Source organism: Dipodomys ordii, unplaced genomic scaffold (genome assembly GCF_000151885.1).
Source record: "Dipodomys ordii isolate 6190 unplaced genomic scaffold, Dord_2.0 Scaffold18, whole genome shotgun sequence".
NCBI lineage: Eukaryota > Metazoa > Chordata > Mammalia > Rodentia > Heteromyidae > Dipodomys > Dipodomys ordii.
Window position 1 is genome coordinate 11,234,198 of NW_012267234.1, and position 13,240 is coordinate 11,247,437.

The 13,240-nt window shown below is 38.0% G+C and overlaps 1 protein-coding gene across 1 annotated transcript in view; it reads left to right on the plus strand.

Annotated features, from left to right (window-relative positions):
* Nucleotides 1-13,240, plus strand: part of Ap1g1 (adaptor-related protein complex 1, gamma 1 subunit) — a 97,797-nt gene that overhangs the window by 71,225 nt on the left and 13,332 nt on the right. The window contains exons 12-20 of the mRNA XM_013012677.1: nt 360-414; nt 2,560-2,682; nt 2,857-2,946; nt 3,770-3,897; nt 6,127-6,231; nt 9,071-9,212; nt 9,406-9,532; nt 9,997-10,021; nt 10,249-10,279. Of these exons, the coding sequence (XP_012868131.1) occupies nt 360-414; nt 2,560-2,682; nt 2,857-2,946; nt 3,770-3,897; nt 6,127-6,231; nt 9,071-9,212; nt 9,406-9,532; nt 9,997-10,021; nt 10,249-10,279 (826 nt within the window). The remainder of the gene's footprint in view (nt 1-359; nt 415-2,559; nt 2,683-2,856; nt 2,947-3,769; nt 3,898-6,126; nt 6,232-9,070; nt 9,213-9,405; nt 9,533-9,996; nt 10,022-10,248; nt 10,280-13,240) is intronic.

The window sequence follows — 13,240 nt, forward strand, 5'->3', positions numbered from 1 at the left end:
TTTTTTTTTTTTGCTTATGTGGTGCTGAGGAATCGAACCCAGGGCCTCAGGCATGCAAGGCAAGTGCTCTACCACTGAGCCACCTTCCCAGCTATGATTTGTTTTCTGAGAAACTGGAACATAGTCCCATTTCTCACCTCAGCCATTCTTATTTCAGTATTATGGGAAACATCTGAATTCAACTATATCTCATCATCTTTTGAAATGGTGATTGCTGATAGGTTAGATGTTCAAATGTCAGTTCACCAGGGAACCTAGAAAAGACTGTAGGACAGAGGACAGATGGGGTTTTTGAAAAATCACTGAATGTAGTACAGTTTATAAGTTTCAACTTTTCTACCCTTGTCTTTGTTTTTCAGGTATGCACCTTCTAAACGGTGGCATATAGACACAATTATGCGTGTTCTGACAACGGTAAGTAGCTTCTTATTCAGTTATGCTAAGTACTTGGATATATATAGAAGTGAGCCAGATAAAGCCCTTGTTCTCATGGAGCTTACGTTCTAGTGGGAGAGATTGGAAATTCATGGGAAAATGTGTAACATAAGTGCTATGATAAAAACCTAAAACAGCATGATAGCAAGTTAGGGTGGGATATATGGAAACTGACCAGTAGTTTTATGTGGAGTAGTGACATCAGGTCCCAGAGGAGGTAACATTTGAGTAATGATCTTGGTGAAGTGAGGAACCAGCCAGGCAAAGGTCTTGGAGAAGAATGCACTAATCAGATGGAGCAGTGAGCACTCAGACCCCATGTGGCAGTAGCTTTGGTCTGCTTGAACAGTTGGGAAGTGTTTATTCTTCCCAGGGCCATTTGGCTGTTTTTAACATCATTCTTAAGCTATACAAAATTATCAGTATAGGCAGATGGTCATGAGTAGCCAACAAGAAGCATATAAGACAAATACTCCATACCAATGATCTCATGCCTCTGACATTTCCTGCCTCTGGTGGAATATGCCTTTTTGAACTGTTAATATACTCATTATACCTCCCGCTTTCCCAGAGTAACATACTGTAGTTTGTCTATATGATTTTTAACACCAGGGAGTGGTTGTTCTAGTTGAGTTCTCAATGAATATACTTCTTAAAATTTTTGAAATTTTCCACTTTTAGCAGAGAAAAACACTTTCTTTATATGCACACACATGTACTTATATGTGTGTATACAAATATGTATACATGCATATACACACATGTAGATGCATTCTTTATATATTTTTATTTGTTATCAATAATTATTTATTATATTTATTTTTGGGGGGAGTGCTTGAACTCAAGGCCTAGGTACTATCCTTAAGCTTTTGTGCTCAAGACTAGTGCTCTTACCACTTGAGCCACAGCTTCATTTCTAGCTTTTTGCTGGAAACAAGAATCTCATGGACTTTTCTGCCTGGGCTGGCATTGAATTGCAGTCCTCAAATGTTAGCCTCTTGGGAAGCTAGGATTGCAGATGTGAGCCACTAGTGCCTGGCTTTTCTCTGAAAAATTTGAAACCTTAGCCAAGTGCCAGTGGCTCATGTCTATAATCCTAACTACTCAGGAGGCTGAGATCTGAGGATAGTGGTTCAAAGCCAGCCTGGGTGGGAAAGTCCATGAGACTCTGATCTCCAATTAACCACCAGTAAACTAGAAGTGGAGCTGTGGGTCAAAGTGGTAGAGTGGTAGCCTTGAGCAAAAGAGCTCAGGGATGGGTCTGGAAAGGTGGCTCAGCCCTAGAGTGCTTACCTGGCATGCATGAGATCCGGGGTTCGATTCCTCAGCACCACATAAACAGAAAAAGCTGGAAGTGGCACTGTGGCTCAAGTGGTAGAGCACTAGCCTTGAGCTGAAGAGCTCAGGGACAGCGCTCAGGACTAGAATTCAAGCCCCATCACCACCACCACCAACTCAGGGACCAAAAAAAAAAAAAAAAAAGAACCCTTTATAATTTGCCTTTAATTTAGACAAGATTTTTGAATATTAACATTTTAGTATTTAATTTTTTTAAAGTTTAAAAAGAATAGAAGTAGGCTTATTGCTGAGAATTTTCTTTAGTAGTTTCTTTTTAACAATAGTTGGAAAAATGAGCTGGAAAATAGATGAAACTGGAAATCATTATGTTGAACAAGATAGGCCAAGTTCAGAAGTGAAATATTTCATGGTTTTGCTCATGTGGAATCCCTAGACCTAAAATGAATTGCAGGGGAACTGTCTGGAGAGGAGAAACTAATGGGAGGGAGAAGGAAATGGTGCTAGACGGCGCATGTGATCCAAGTATATGATACTCTATTTACATAGCACATATATATATATATAAAATGTGTGTGTGTGTGTATGTGTGTGTGTATGAAGATAAAATAATGAAACCTACTAAATACTGTTTACAAAAGGTAAAGGAGAAAAGGGGACTAAGAATATAATAGATGGGTGAGTCTGGTTAAAGAATATTGCGTATATGTCCGGAAATACCACACTGATGCCTCTGCAATTAATTTACACTAATATTAAACAGAATGTTGATAAACAATGTTACCATTGCTTTGTTTTTTATAGTGATAACTCTGCATTTCCTTTTAGGCAGGAAGTTATGTTCGTGATGATGCAGTCCCCAACTTAATTCAGTTAATAACTAATAGTGTGGAAATGCATGCTTATACAGTCCAGCGCTTGTATAAAGCAATTCTTGGTGATTATTCTCAAGTAAGTACTTCATTTGCTAGCCTTTCTACTTAGAAAACTTTCTATTTATTTTTCTGACTCATCACTATTTCTAACACTGTACATGTACTCCTTCTTTCCTTTATGATTAAATGATCTATGCTTGTCATTAAGTATTTTTGGCAATATTGAAGTCCTTGACTTTTGTTTTTACAGCAACCTTTGGTACAAGTAGCTGCATGGTGTATAGGTGAATATGGTGATCTTCTTGTGTCTGGCCAATGTGAAGAAGAAGAGCCTATTCAGGTACCCCTTGTTAGTTTTGGTTAAGGAAGGGAGAAGAGTGCTTTGGGTTGTGGGAGAGTGGTGTTTAATAGGGAGCTGAAGTTCATGCTTTGAAAACTATTCCAACTAGTACTAGAATTATGTTGGGAAATGTGCTAGTTTTGGGGATGGATCATTGTGAGACATTGAAACATTAATTAATGGTGCTCAGTGGTAAGGTGTTCAGTCCCTAGTACTAAAAACAAAATCCACAAACATGTTAGGCTCATTCCTCTTCCTAGCAAGTGGAATTATTTATTCTTTTACTCTGTGGCTGATGAGCAAGAAGAAATGAGGCATATTTCTTTGTTTTAATTTGCTCATTAGAGGACTGACTTCAGAAAGTTGTGTCTTTGAACTATTCAGATTTTTCTTTGTAATTCTTCTGCCACTTTATAATATGTGTTTCAGTCCCACTTTTTGTGTTTTCTCCCATTCTTGGGGCTTGAACTCTGGGTCTGAGTGCTCCTCCTTAGATTTTGTGCTCAAGGCTAGCACTCTACCGCTTGAGCCACAGCTCTACTTCTAGCCTTTTGTGGTTAATTGGAGATGAGTCTCACAGACTTTTCCTGCCTTATCTGGCTTCAACCTCAGATCTCAGCCTCCTGAGTAGCTATGATTACAGGAGTGAGCCTCTCTCTGGTGCCTGGCTTGAACTCTACTTTTGACTGGTGGGTTAGCAACGTGCAGGTTGTGTTCAAGGCTCTTGTGATGGTTGGCAGCATTCTGACTTGATTTTGTAAGATTCAGTTATTTAGTGTCACCATTCATTCTGCCTGTTTTTTTCCTCTTTGTTTTCCCCTAGGTAACGGAGGATGAAGTCTTGGATATTTTAGAAAGTGTTCTAATCTCTAACATGTCCACCTCTGTGACACGAGGTTATGCCCTCACTGCCATTATGAAGCTTTCTACTCGATTCACCTGCACTGTAAAGTGAGTATTGAAGAAAAGTTGGCTAAATAGGTTGTTTTGTAATTAAAAATGGTTTATTGTGGTTGGCTGTAGCTCAGTGGTAGACATCTGGTTTAGCATGCATGAGGTCCTGGTTCCAATTTCCAGCAAAACACAATACACATACGTGTGCATGCTTACATACAGACACAATAAAAATGGTTTTTGTGGAAATTTTCAAGGATAGCAGCAGAGAAAATAATAAAATGAGTTTGTATTTTCTTATTCTACTCATGTTCATAAGGATCAATTCATACCTAATTCTTATTTCATATGTACTTTGTTCTCTGTCCTTATCCCATCCTATCAGAAAATTTTGAAGCTAGAAAGTTAATAATTTATGATTCATTTCTAACACTTTAAAAATAGAGAAAGTAGCTATTTTCACATAAAAGGTTTAGTTTATTATAATATTTTAAGTTATTTGAATAGGAATAAAACCATGAGTGTTCTGTTGATTAAAATCTTTACATTAGACTATTTTTTTCACTATTTTTTGATCATGGGGCTTGAACTCAGGGTCTAGGTGCTGTCTTTGAGCTTTTTTGCTTAAGGCCTAGTGCTCTACCACTTTGAGCCACAGCTCCACTTCTGGTTTTCTGGTGGTTAACTGGAGATTTCCTTTGAACTTTCCTGCCCAGGCTGGCTTCAAACCATAATCCTTAGGTCCACAGCCTTCTGAGTAGCTAGGATTATAAGTGTGAGCTACCAGTGCCCAGCTTCACTTATTTATTAGCATATAATACAAAGAGGTTTCATTATATTTCTATACATGCATATAATGGATTTGATAATTTGACTTTTATCATAATCAGCTTTCTATTGCTTTTTCTTGTCCTCCTCTCCCCTTTAAAGCTAATTTTAGTGAATTTCCTTTTTTTCATATTTATATATGAAGTACTTTGTTTTCCAGGCAAACATTTCTTTTAGACTTTTTGCTTTATTTTTTTAAATCTTTATTATTTTTTGTGCCAGTCCTAGGGCACAGCTCCTGGGCACACTGTCCTTGAGATTTTCTTTTTCCTCAATCCTTGCCCTCTATCCCTTGAGCCACTGTTAGCTCTTTGGTGGTTAATTGGTGATAAGAGTCTTCCTAACTGTCTGCCAGTATTAGCTTTGAACCATGATCCTCAGATCTCAATCACCTGCATAGCTAGGATTACAGATGTGAGCCAGTGGTTGCCCAGCTGCTTTTTTTTTTTTAAATGCTTTTTTTTTTAATGTAAAATCTTTTGAGACTGTTAATTCTGACTTTTAATATTTGTGAGCTAGAACAATTTGGGTTAAGATGTTCATTCTAAAAGCTTATTTTAAAGATTTTTTTTTTTTGTTTTCCTTTGTTGGTACTAGGGTTTGGACTCAAAAAACTATTGTGCCTAATGTTAGGCAGGAGCTCTCCCACTTGAGCCATAGTCCAACCTTATTGTAAAGTTATTAGAGAAGAGAAATGACCACAAATTTATTTTGTGGCATAGTAATTCATACTTTTTTTTTGTCAGTCATGGGACCTGAACCCTGGGCCTGGGTGCTGACCCTGAGCTCTTCAGCTCAAGGCGAGTGCTTTATCACTTGATCCACATCTCTACTTCCAGTTTTCTGGTGGTTAATTGGAGATAAGGGTCTCACAGGGACTTTCTTGCCTGGGCTGGCTTTGAACTGTGATCCTCAGATCTCAGCCTCCAGAGTAGCTAGGATTACAGGTGTGAGCCATCAGTGGCTGGCTTAATTCACACTTTTTTTTGTAGTGTATTTTAGGGCCTGGAATACTTAACAAACAAAAGTCTAACATAATTATAATAGAATAATGGTGAATGTTAGATGAATGAAGCCAAAGAAAAAATGTTCTGTTTTTGAAAAATTATGTAAGTTAAGATAAATATTAACAATTTCAACCAGGCTGGGTACTGGTCACACACAATTACTAGCTACTCATAAGGCTGAGATCTGAGGATCATGGTTTCAAAGCCTACCCAGGCAGGAAAGTCTATGAGACTCTTACCTCCAATTAACTACCAGAAAACCAGAAGTAGAGCTGTATCTCAAAATGGTAGAGCCCTAGCCTTGAGCAGAAGAGCTCATGGATAGCGCGCAAGCCCTGAGTTCAAGTCCCACAATGGACAAAAAAGAAGTGAAATATGATTTAAACATTCTTCTTGCTTGTTTAGAATTTCCTTTTGTGTATTGCATTTGATTTATCATTTTATCCCGCAGCCGAATTAAGAAAGTGGTTTCCATTTATGGAAGCAGCATTGATGTGGAACTCCAACAGAGGGCAGTAGAATATAATGCACTTTTTAAGAAATATGACCACATGAGGTGAGCAAAAGAAACTAAGTACCTCTAGCATCTCCATTACGTGATCTCAATAGTCCCTAAAGGACAATCATTCTGTATGCTGGATCTATTTAGTTCTCATTACTTGACTGTTTTTGTTTTGTCCCATTTTCTGTTTTGCCTAGCCACTAAGATAGAAATTTATTGTGTTCTATTGTTTCATTTCCTTTTCCCCTTGGACATGTAAAGTATGTTTCATTTTCCATTTTGTTTGGTTACAGAGTGAGAGGATTGTGTTATTTTTTTATTTTTTGGTAAGAGAAATAATTTCATTTAGATTCTATTGCTGTTTAATATTTTGGTAGTTTCATCTCTTTTTTCCTTCATTATGCAGTATCTTTTATTATTTATATATATATATTTTCAAAGATAAGGTCTTAGATCAGCCTGGCCTTGAATTTGCAATTTTCCTGCATCAAATATTAGGATTACAGAACTGTGTTACACAGTTAGAATCTTTTTTTTTCTTCAAATTCTTTATTGTGATTTAAGTGATTACATAATTTCCCAATTTCACAGTATTGTGGGATAGTGATGTTTAGTTAAAGTCACAAACACATTCTAACTTTCATGGGGCAAATTGTCTATCGTGGTCTATAACATTTATGAGTTCTATGAGCTTTGCAATACAGTTATTTCTTCCACATGGGTGATATATACATTTCTTTTGTTTTGCATAGCATCAGCTGTTCCCTCTTTCCCACTTGTTCCCTCCCTCCCATCGCTGCCATTGAGTTGCTTAGTTCATTTTGATCAATGTCCAGTGCAGTTGATGGGTCCCGCTATGGTATGTTTTTCCCTGATTCCCTCTAGTTCTGTGTTGTCCTCCTGGTTTCCTTCCGGTGTGCACATATATACCATATATGTGATCAGCAGCATGGGGTTATTTAGTAGTGATTCAACCAGATGAGTGGAAGTCCTTTGTTTCTTAAGTCTTGTTAATTTTGTCGTTATCACCTTACATTTTGGATTTAACATCCACCTATCAGGGAGACCATGTGCCTCTTTGCTCTTGGCTTACCGGCTCAACATGTTTCTTCTAGCTCCATCTATTTCCCTGCAAATGCCATTATTTTTTAATGGCTGCATAATATTCCATTGTGTATAAATACCACAATTTTTGGATCCATTCATCTGTGGTGGGACATTTGGGTTGTTTCCATATCCTGGCTATTGTGAACAGTGCTGCAATAAATATGGAGGTGCATGTGTCCTTGTATACTGGTTCCTGTTGTTCAGGATAGATACCTAAAAGTGGTATGATGGTCATAAGGGAGGTCAATATTTAGCTTTCTGAGGACCCTTCAGACTGCTTTCTAAAGTGTAATAGGGTTCCTCTTTTTCCACATCTCCTTCAGCATTTGTTGTTGGCTGACTTTAGGATGTGGGCCATTCTGACTGGGGTAAGGTGGTATGCCAGGGTTGTCTTTATTTGCATTTCCTTCACAACCAGGGATGGTGAACATTTCCTCATGTGTTTCTTTGCCATTTTTATCTTTTCTTCTGAGAAGTCTCTCTTTAGTTCCCTTGCCCATTTAGTAATTGGTTTGTTAGGTTTGGGAGGGATTAGTTTCTTGAGTTCCCTGTATATACTGGATATTAACCCCTTGTTTGATATATTGCTGGTGAATATTTTTTTCCCAGTTAGTTGGTTGTCTTTCTAGCTTGGTTGCTATAGCTTTAGCTGGGCAGAAACGTTTTATTTTAAGGTAGTCCCATTTGTCAAGTCTCTCTCCAATTTGTTGTGACCCTTGGACTCTGTTCAGGAAATTCCTGCCTGTGCCTGTAAGTTCAAGTGTCTCTCCTACTCTGTCCTGCAGTAGTTTCAGAGATTCAGGTTTGATCTTAAGGTCTTTAATTCATTTTGAGTTGATGTTGGTGCATGGTGATAGGCTGGGGTCCACTTTAGTTTTCTGCATGTGGCCTCCCAGTTTTCCCAGCACCAGTAGTTGAAGAGGCTGTGTTTCTTCTACTGTATGTCTTTGGGCTCCTTTGTCAAATGTCAGCTGACTGTAGTCATGTGGTTTTATTTCTGGATCTTCTATTCTATTCCATTGGTCTTTGGGTCCGTTTTTGTGCTAGTACCATGCTGTCTTTGTTATTATATTCTATAGTAGAGTTTGAAGTCCGGCATTGAGATCCTTTCCATGTCTTTTTTGCCTAGAATTGTTTTGGTTATTCTAGGTCTTTTGTTGTTCCATATGAATTTTTGGACTGTTTCCCGTATTTCAGAAATATACATCATTGGGATTTTAATAGGGATTGCATTGAATTTGTATATTAATTTGGCAGTATTGCCATTTTCACTATATTAAGTCTGTCTATCCAAGAGCATGGAAGGTCTTTCCATTTCCTAGTGTCTTCTGTAATTTCTTTCTTTAAGTTTTTATAGTTTTCGTTAAATCGTTCTTTTACATCTTTGGTTAGGTTAATTCCTAAATATTTTATTTCTTGGGGGAGTATTGTGAATGGGGTTAGTTAGAATCTTTTTTAAAAAATTACTATTATAAAGGTGATATACAGAGACAGCCAGAATCACCTTCTTGATTTGACTGTTAATATGTGTTGATTTACATTTTGTTCATCCACTCTACTATTGAAATACATGTTTGGGGTTGTAGGTGAACATTTTTATTTATTCATGGGTTTTTGCATATCCCTAATCCAGTCAGGAATTTAGATCTATGCTTGTAACCGTATAATTTTGAGAGGGGGATGGGAGATTGCTCTCCATGTTAGATTTAAAAATTGTTAATAATTATGCTTGAGGTAGGGAATTTAGGTTAACTGCCTAGAATTTAACCACTTCAGATTCTTCTAGGTCTGCCCTACTGGAGAGGATGCCTGTTATGGAAAAAGTGACCACAAATGGCCCAACTGAGATTGTGCAGACAAATGGGGAGACAGAACCAGCTCCACTAGAGACTAAACCACCACCCTCTGGGCCACAGCCCACCAGCCAGGTAGTCTTTCACTTGCTTGTATAGGGCTCCTGATGATCCAGTAGTCCAGAGTAGCTTATTTCTTATCTATATTCTTTTAATATTTTGAGTTACTTGATGATTTCCTTCCTTATTTTTAAAAAATTGGAAGAGCTTTGTGTCATATGTAGTTTAGACAAAAACTAATGACTTGAGTTATTGTTTCCTTGTTTAGGCCAATGATTTATTGGATTTGTTGGGAGGAAATGACATAACACCTGTTATTCCAACTGCACCTACAAGCAAACCAGCTTCTGCTGGTGGAGAACTTCTTGATTTACTGGGAGATATCACCCTTACAGGTGAGACTACATGGGAACTATTTAATGCTTGGATGTGTATAGAGACCTTGGGGAAAAAGTAATACTGAACACTGACTTTCCTGCATATAAGTCAGTTGAAGGTGAAAGTGTCTAAATGTGAAGCAGAGAGTCTGTGGGTTGTTTTTTTGTGGGGGAGGGGACAGTGTTAATGGGATTTTAACTCAGACCCATAGCACTTAATAAGCAGGTACTCTACCATTGGAGCCATGTCTACAGCATAAGAGAATTTTTACAACATGTAGGATATAAGCTGTTATGCTCATTCACTGAATATAATTCATAAGGATTCCTTAGGGTAACTTTTCCTTTGGGAGAATAAACTATTCATAGTATTTTTTACATAGAGAGGACTTTTAGGCTTGCAAGTGTCCCAAGATACCTGTGCCTTTAGTTGGTATCTCAAAACAGAAACTTTTTCTAAGTTTCTCTCTATTTATGCTTAGTTTTCAAAGTCTATGGCCATTCATGGTAAGCTACTGATTTACTGCCTACCTTTTCCCCTCCCTTCTAACCCTTGCTGTTATTAAAGAAACCAGAGGAGAAAATATAACTCAAATAATTTTTCATTTGGCAATGTGTTTTTGAGTTTTTGGTCATGTTCTGGTAGACATTTGTTATTGATATGTTTAGTGATATTATGAACCCCCAGAGTCTAAGAATATCACTGTTTTTTCTCTTCTCATCCTGAATTGCAGTGTAAATACAACTGAAAAAGTGTCTTTACAAGTAAAATTGCGCTGGGCACCTGTGGCTCACACCTGTAATCCTAGCTATTCAGGAGGCTGAGATCTGAGGATAATGGTTCAAAGCCAGCCTGGGCAGGAAAGTCTGTGAGACTCTCATCTCTAACAACCAGAAAACCAGAAGTGGCGCTGTGGCTCAAATGGTAGAGCACCAGCCTTGAGCCCAGGTCCGGAGTTCAAGCCCCACAACCGACAAAAAAAAAAAAAAATAATAAAAATGTTAAAAAGAGGGCTGGGAAGGTGGCTCAGTGGTAGAGCACTTGACTTTGCATGCATGAGGCCCTGAGTTCGATCTCTCAGCACCACATAAGCAGAAGTGGTGCTGTGGCTCAAGTGGTAGAGCGCTAGCCTTGAGGTGAAGAGCTGAGAGACAGTGCCCAGGCCCAGAGTTCAGGCCCATGACTGGACCCCCCCCCCAAAAAAAAAAAAAAGTTAAAAAGAATGTGCACCTTTTTTTTTTTGGTCGGTTGTGGGGCTTGAATTCTGGGTTTGGATACTGTCCTTACACTCTTCAGCTGAAGGTGAGCACTCTACTGCTTGAGCCACAATGCCACTTCCAGTTTTCTAGTGGTTTATTAGAGATAAGAGTCTCACGGACTTTCCTGCCCAGACTGGCTTTGAACTGAGATCCTCAGATCTCAGCCTCCTGAGTAGCTAGGATTACAGGCATGAGCCACCTGTGCCTGGCTTGTGCACTGGTTTTTACTTAGTTACAGTTGGATATTTGTGTTTAGTTTTTTCTCTTTCTTCCTTTCTCTCTCTTTCTTTCTTTCTTTTTCTTTCTCTCTCTCTTTCTCTCTCCCCCTCCCTCCCTCCTTCCCTGTCTCTCTCTCTTCCTTCCCTTCCTCCCTCCCTCCCTTCCTCCCTCCCTCCCTTCCTCCCTTCCTTCCTTCCTTCACTTGAACTTTGGGCCTGGGTGCTGTCCCTCAGCTATTTAGCTCAAGGTTTAGCGCTCTACCACTTGAACCACAGTGGCCATTTCCATAGAGTTTTCTTATATAATTGCTTCAACAAAGAGTACATCAGTTTGTACTTAATTTGGATTACTTTTATAGACTAAAGTCTTTCTGAATCTGGTTAAACTAAGGATTTTTTTGAGGACTGCATTCTCATTCAGTGCATGACACAGAGGGAAACTTGGATGTTGTTTACCAAATATTTCCTCAGTTTATTTGGCTTTCTGTTTTACTTTATAGTCACATGCATCTTACATCTTTTTATAAAGGGCTATATAATAGGTAAAACATTGGCTAAGGTAACTGTAACCCCTTTGTACAGTATCTTTACAATAAATAACATATATTAAAAAATTGACTGTATTATTTTGTTGATCTGTTCAATCTTGGGAAATGTTTAATATTTAGTAACATATTTGCATTGAAAATGAAATTTGATTTTTGAATACTTTAAGTCCTTAACTCATTTATTCTACACTCTTCATGTTTGGTTTTTGGCCTTTTGTGAAATTACCTTTAAGTAATTGTATAAAGGAGTTTCAGTTCAATATGTCAGTTTGTTTTCCTTAGTGTTAAGTGTAAAAGAAAACTGATAAAATATTTAAAAGCTTAGCTTTTTGCTTTTCCTTTTCATAGTATGTTTTAAACACATTTCCCCATTTTCTTTGTATTTTTAAGGTTAAAAGTTTGGAATTTTAGCTTCTTTAGTCCATCTTGATAATTATGCTTTATTGTATAGTGATTAAATGTAGTGTGTATTTTTGGAGGATTTGGAGCAGTGAATTTCTATTGGTCCTCTAAACTATTTACTTGTACAGGAGAGAAAGGATAAAACTTGGGAGAATTAAGGTCCCATATATTGTACATGTATCTTAGGTAAACTCTGATTTTCTCTAAGAATACATTTCTATATTAGTTTGAAATGAGAAATGGTAGGGAGTAACATCGATCAAGATGCATTATACTCATAAACTGCTTTATTGAATGGCAACTCCTGTGTACAACTACTTAAAGATAATAAAAATATTTAAAAGAGAAAGCAAGAAATGGTAGGAAATTATTTTGGTAGATAAAAAAAATCCTAGAACTATTATGAGCATTTAATTGATAAACTGCTAAACTGAATATCCTGTGGTGTTTAGTTTATTTGTTGTGCTTTCTTTTGCTATCTATATTGCTACTTTGCTAATTTTCAGTATGCTGTTTTTTTGTTTTTTGTTTTTTTGGTGCTGCAATTAAATCTAGTACCTTGTACATGCTACTGAGCTATGTCCCTTGCCTAGTATATTGGAGTTTTGTCCTAGTTTTTTTTTTTTTTTATATTACTATGAAAGATATCCCAGCCAGGTATCTGAGGTTCATGCCTGTAATCCTACCTACTCAGGAGGCTGAGATCTGAGGATTGTGGTTCAAAGCCAGCCTGGGCAGGAAATTCTGCAAGACTCTTATCTCCAATTAACTACCAAAAGACTGGAAGTGGTGCAGTGGCTCAAGTGGTAGAGCACTTGTCTTGAGCTGAAGAGCTCAGGAACAGCATCCAGGCCCAGAGTTCAAGTCCCATGACCAACACCTCCCCTTCCCACCCCAAAAAAAGATATCCCAAACTTTTTTTTTAATTTTAAATTTACTGTGTTAATTCTGTTTTATTTCTTTGTTAGTACTAGGACTTGAACTCAGGGCCTTGCTTTCTAGCTTGGCTTTTTCACTCAAGGCTGGCACTCTTAACACTTGAGCCACAGCTCTACTTTTGGGTGTTTGCTGGTTAATTTGAGATAAGATTTTCCTGCCTGAGTTCGCTTTGAACTGTGATCCTCAGATCTCAGCCTCCTAAATAACTGGGATTGCAGGTGTGAGCCACTAGCACCCTACTTTTTTTCTTTTTCTTTCTTTTTTTTTTTGGGTCCGGTCATGGGGCCTGAACTCTGGGCCTGGGCGCTGTCCCTCAGCTCTTCAGCTCAAGGCTAGCGCTCTACCACTTGAGCCACAGC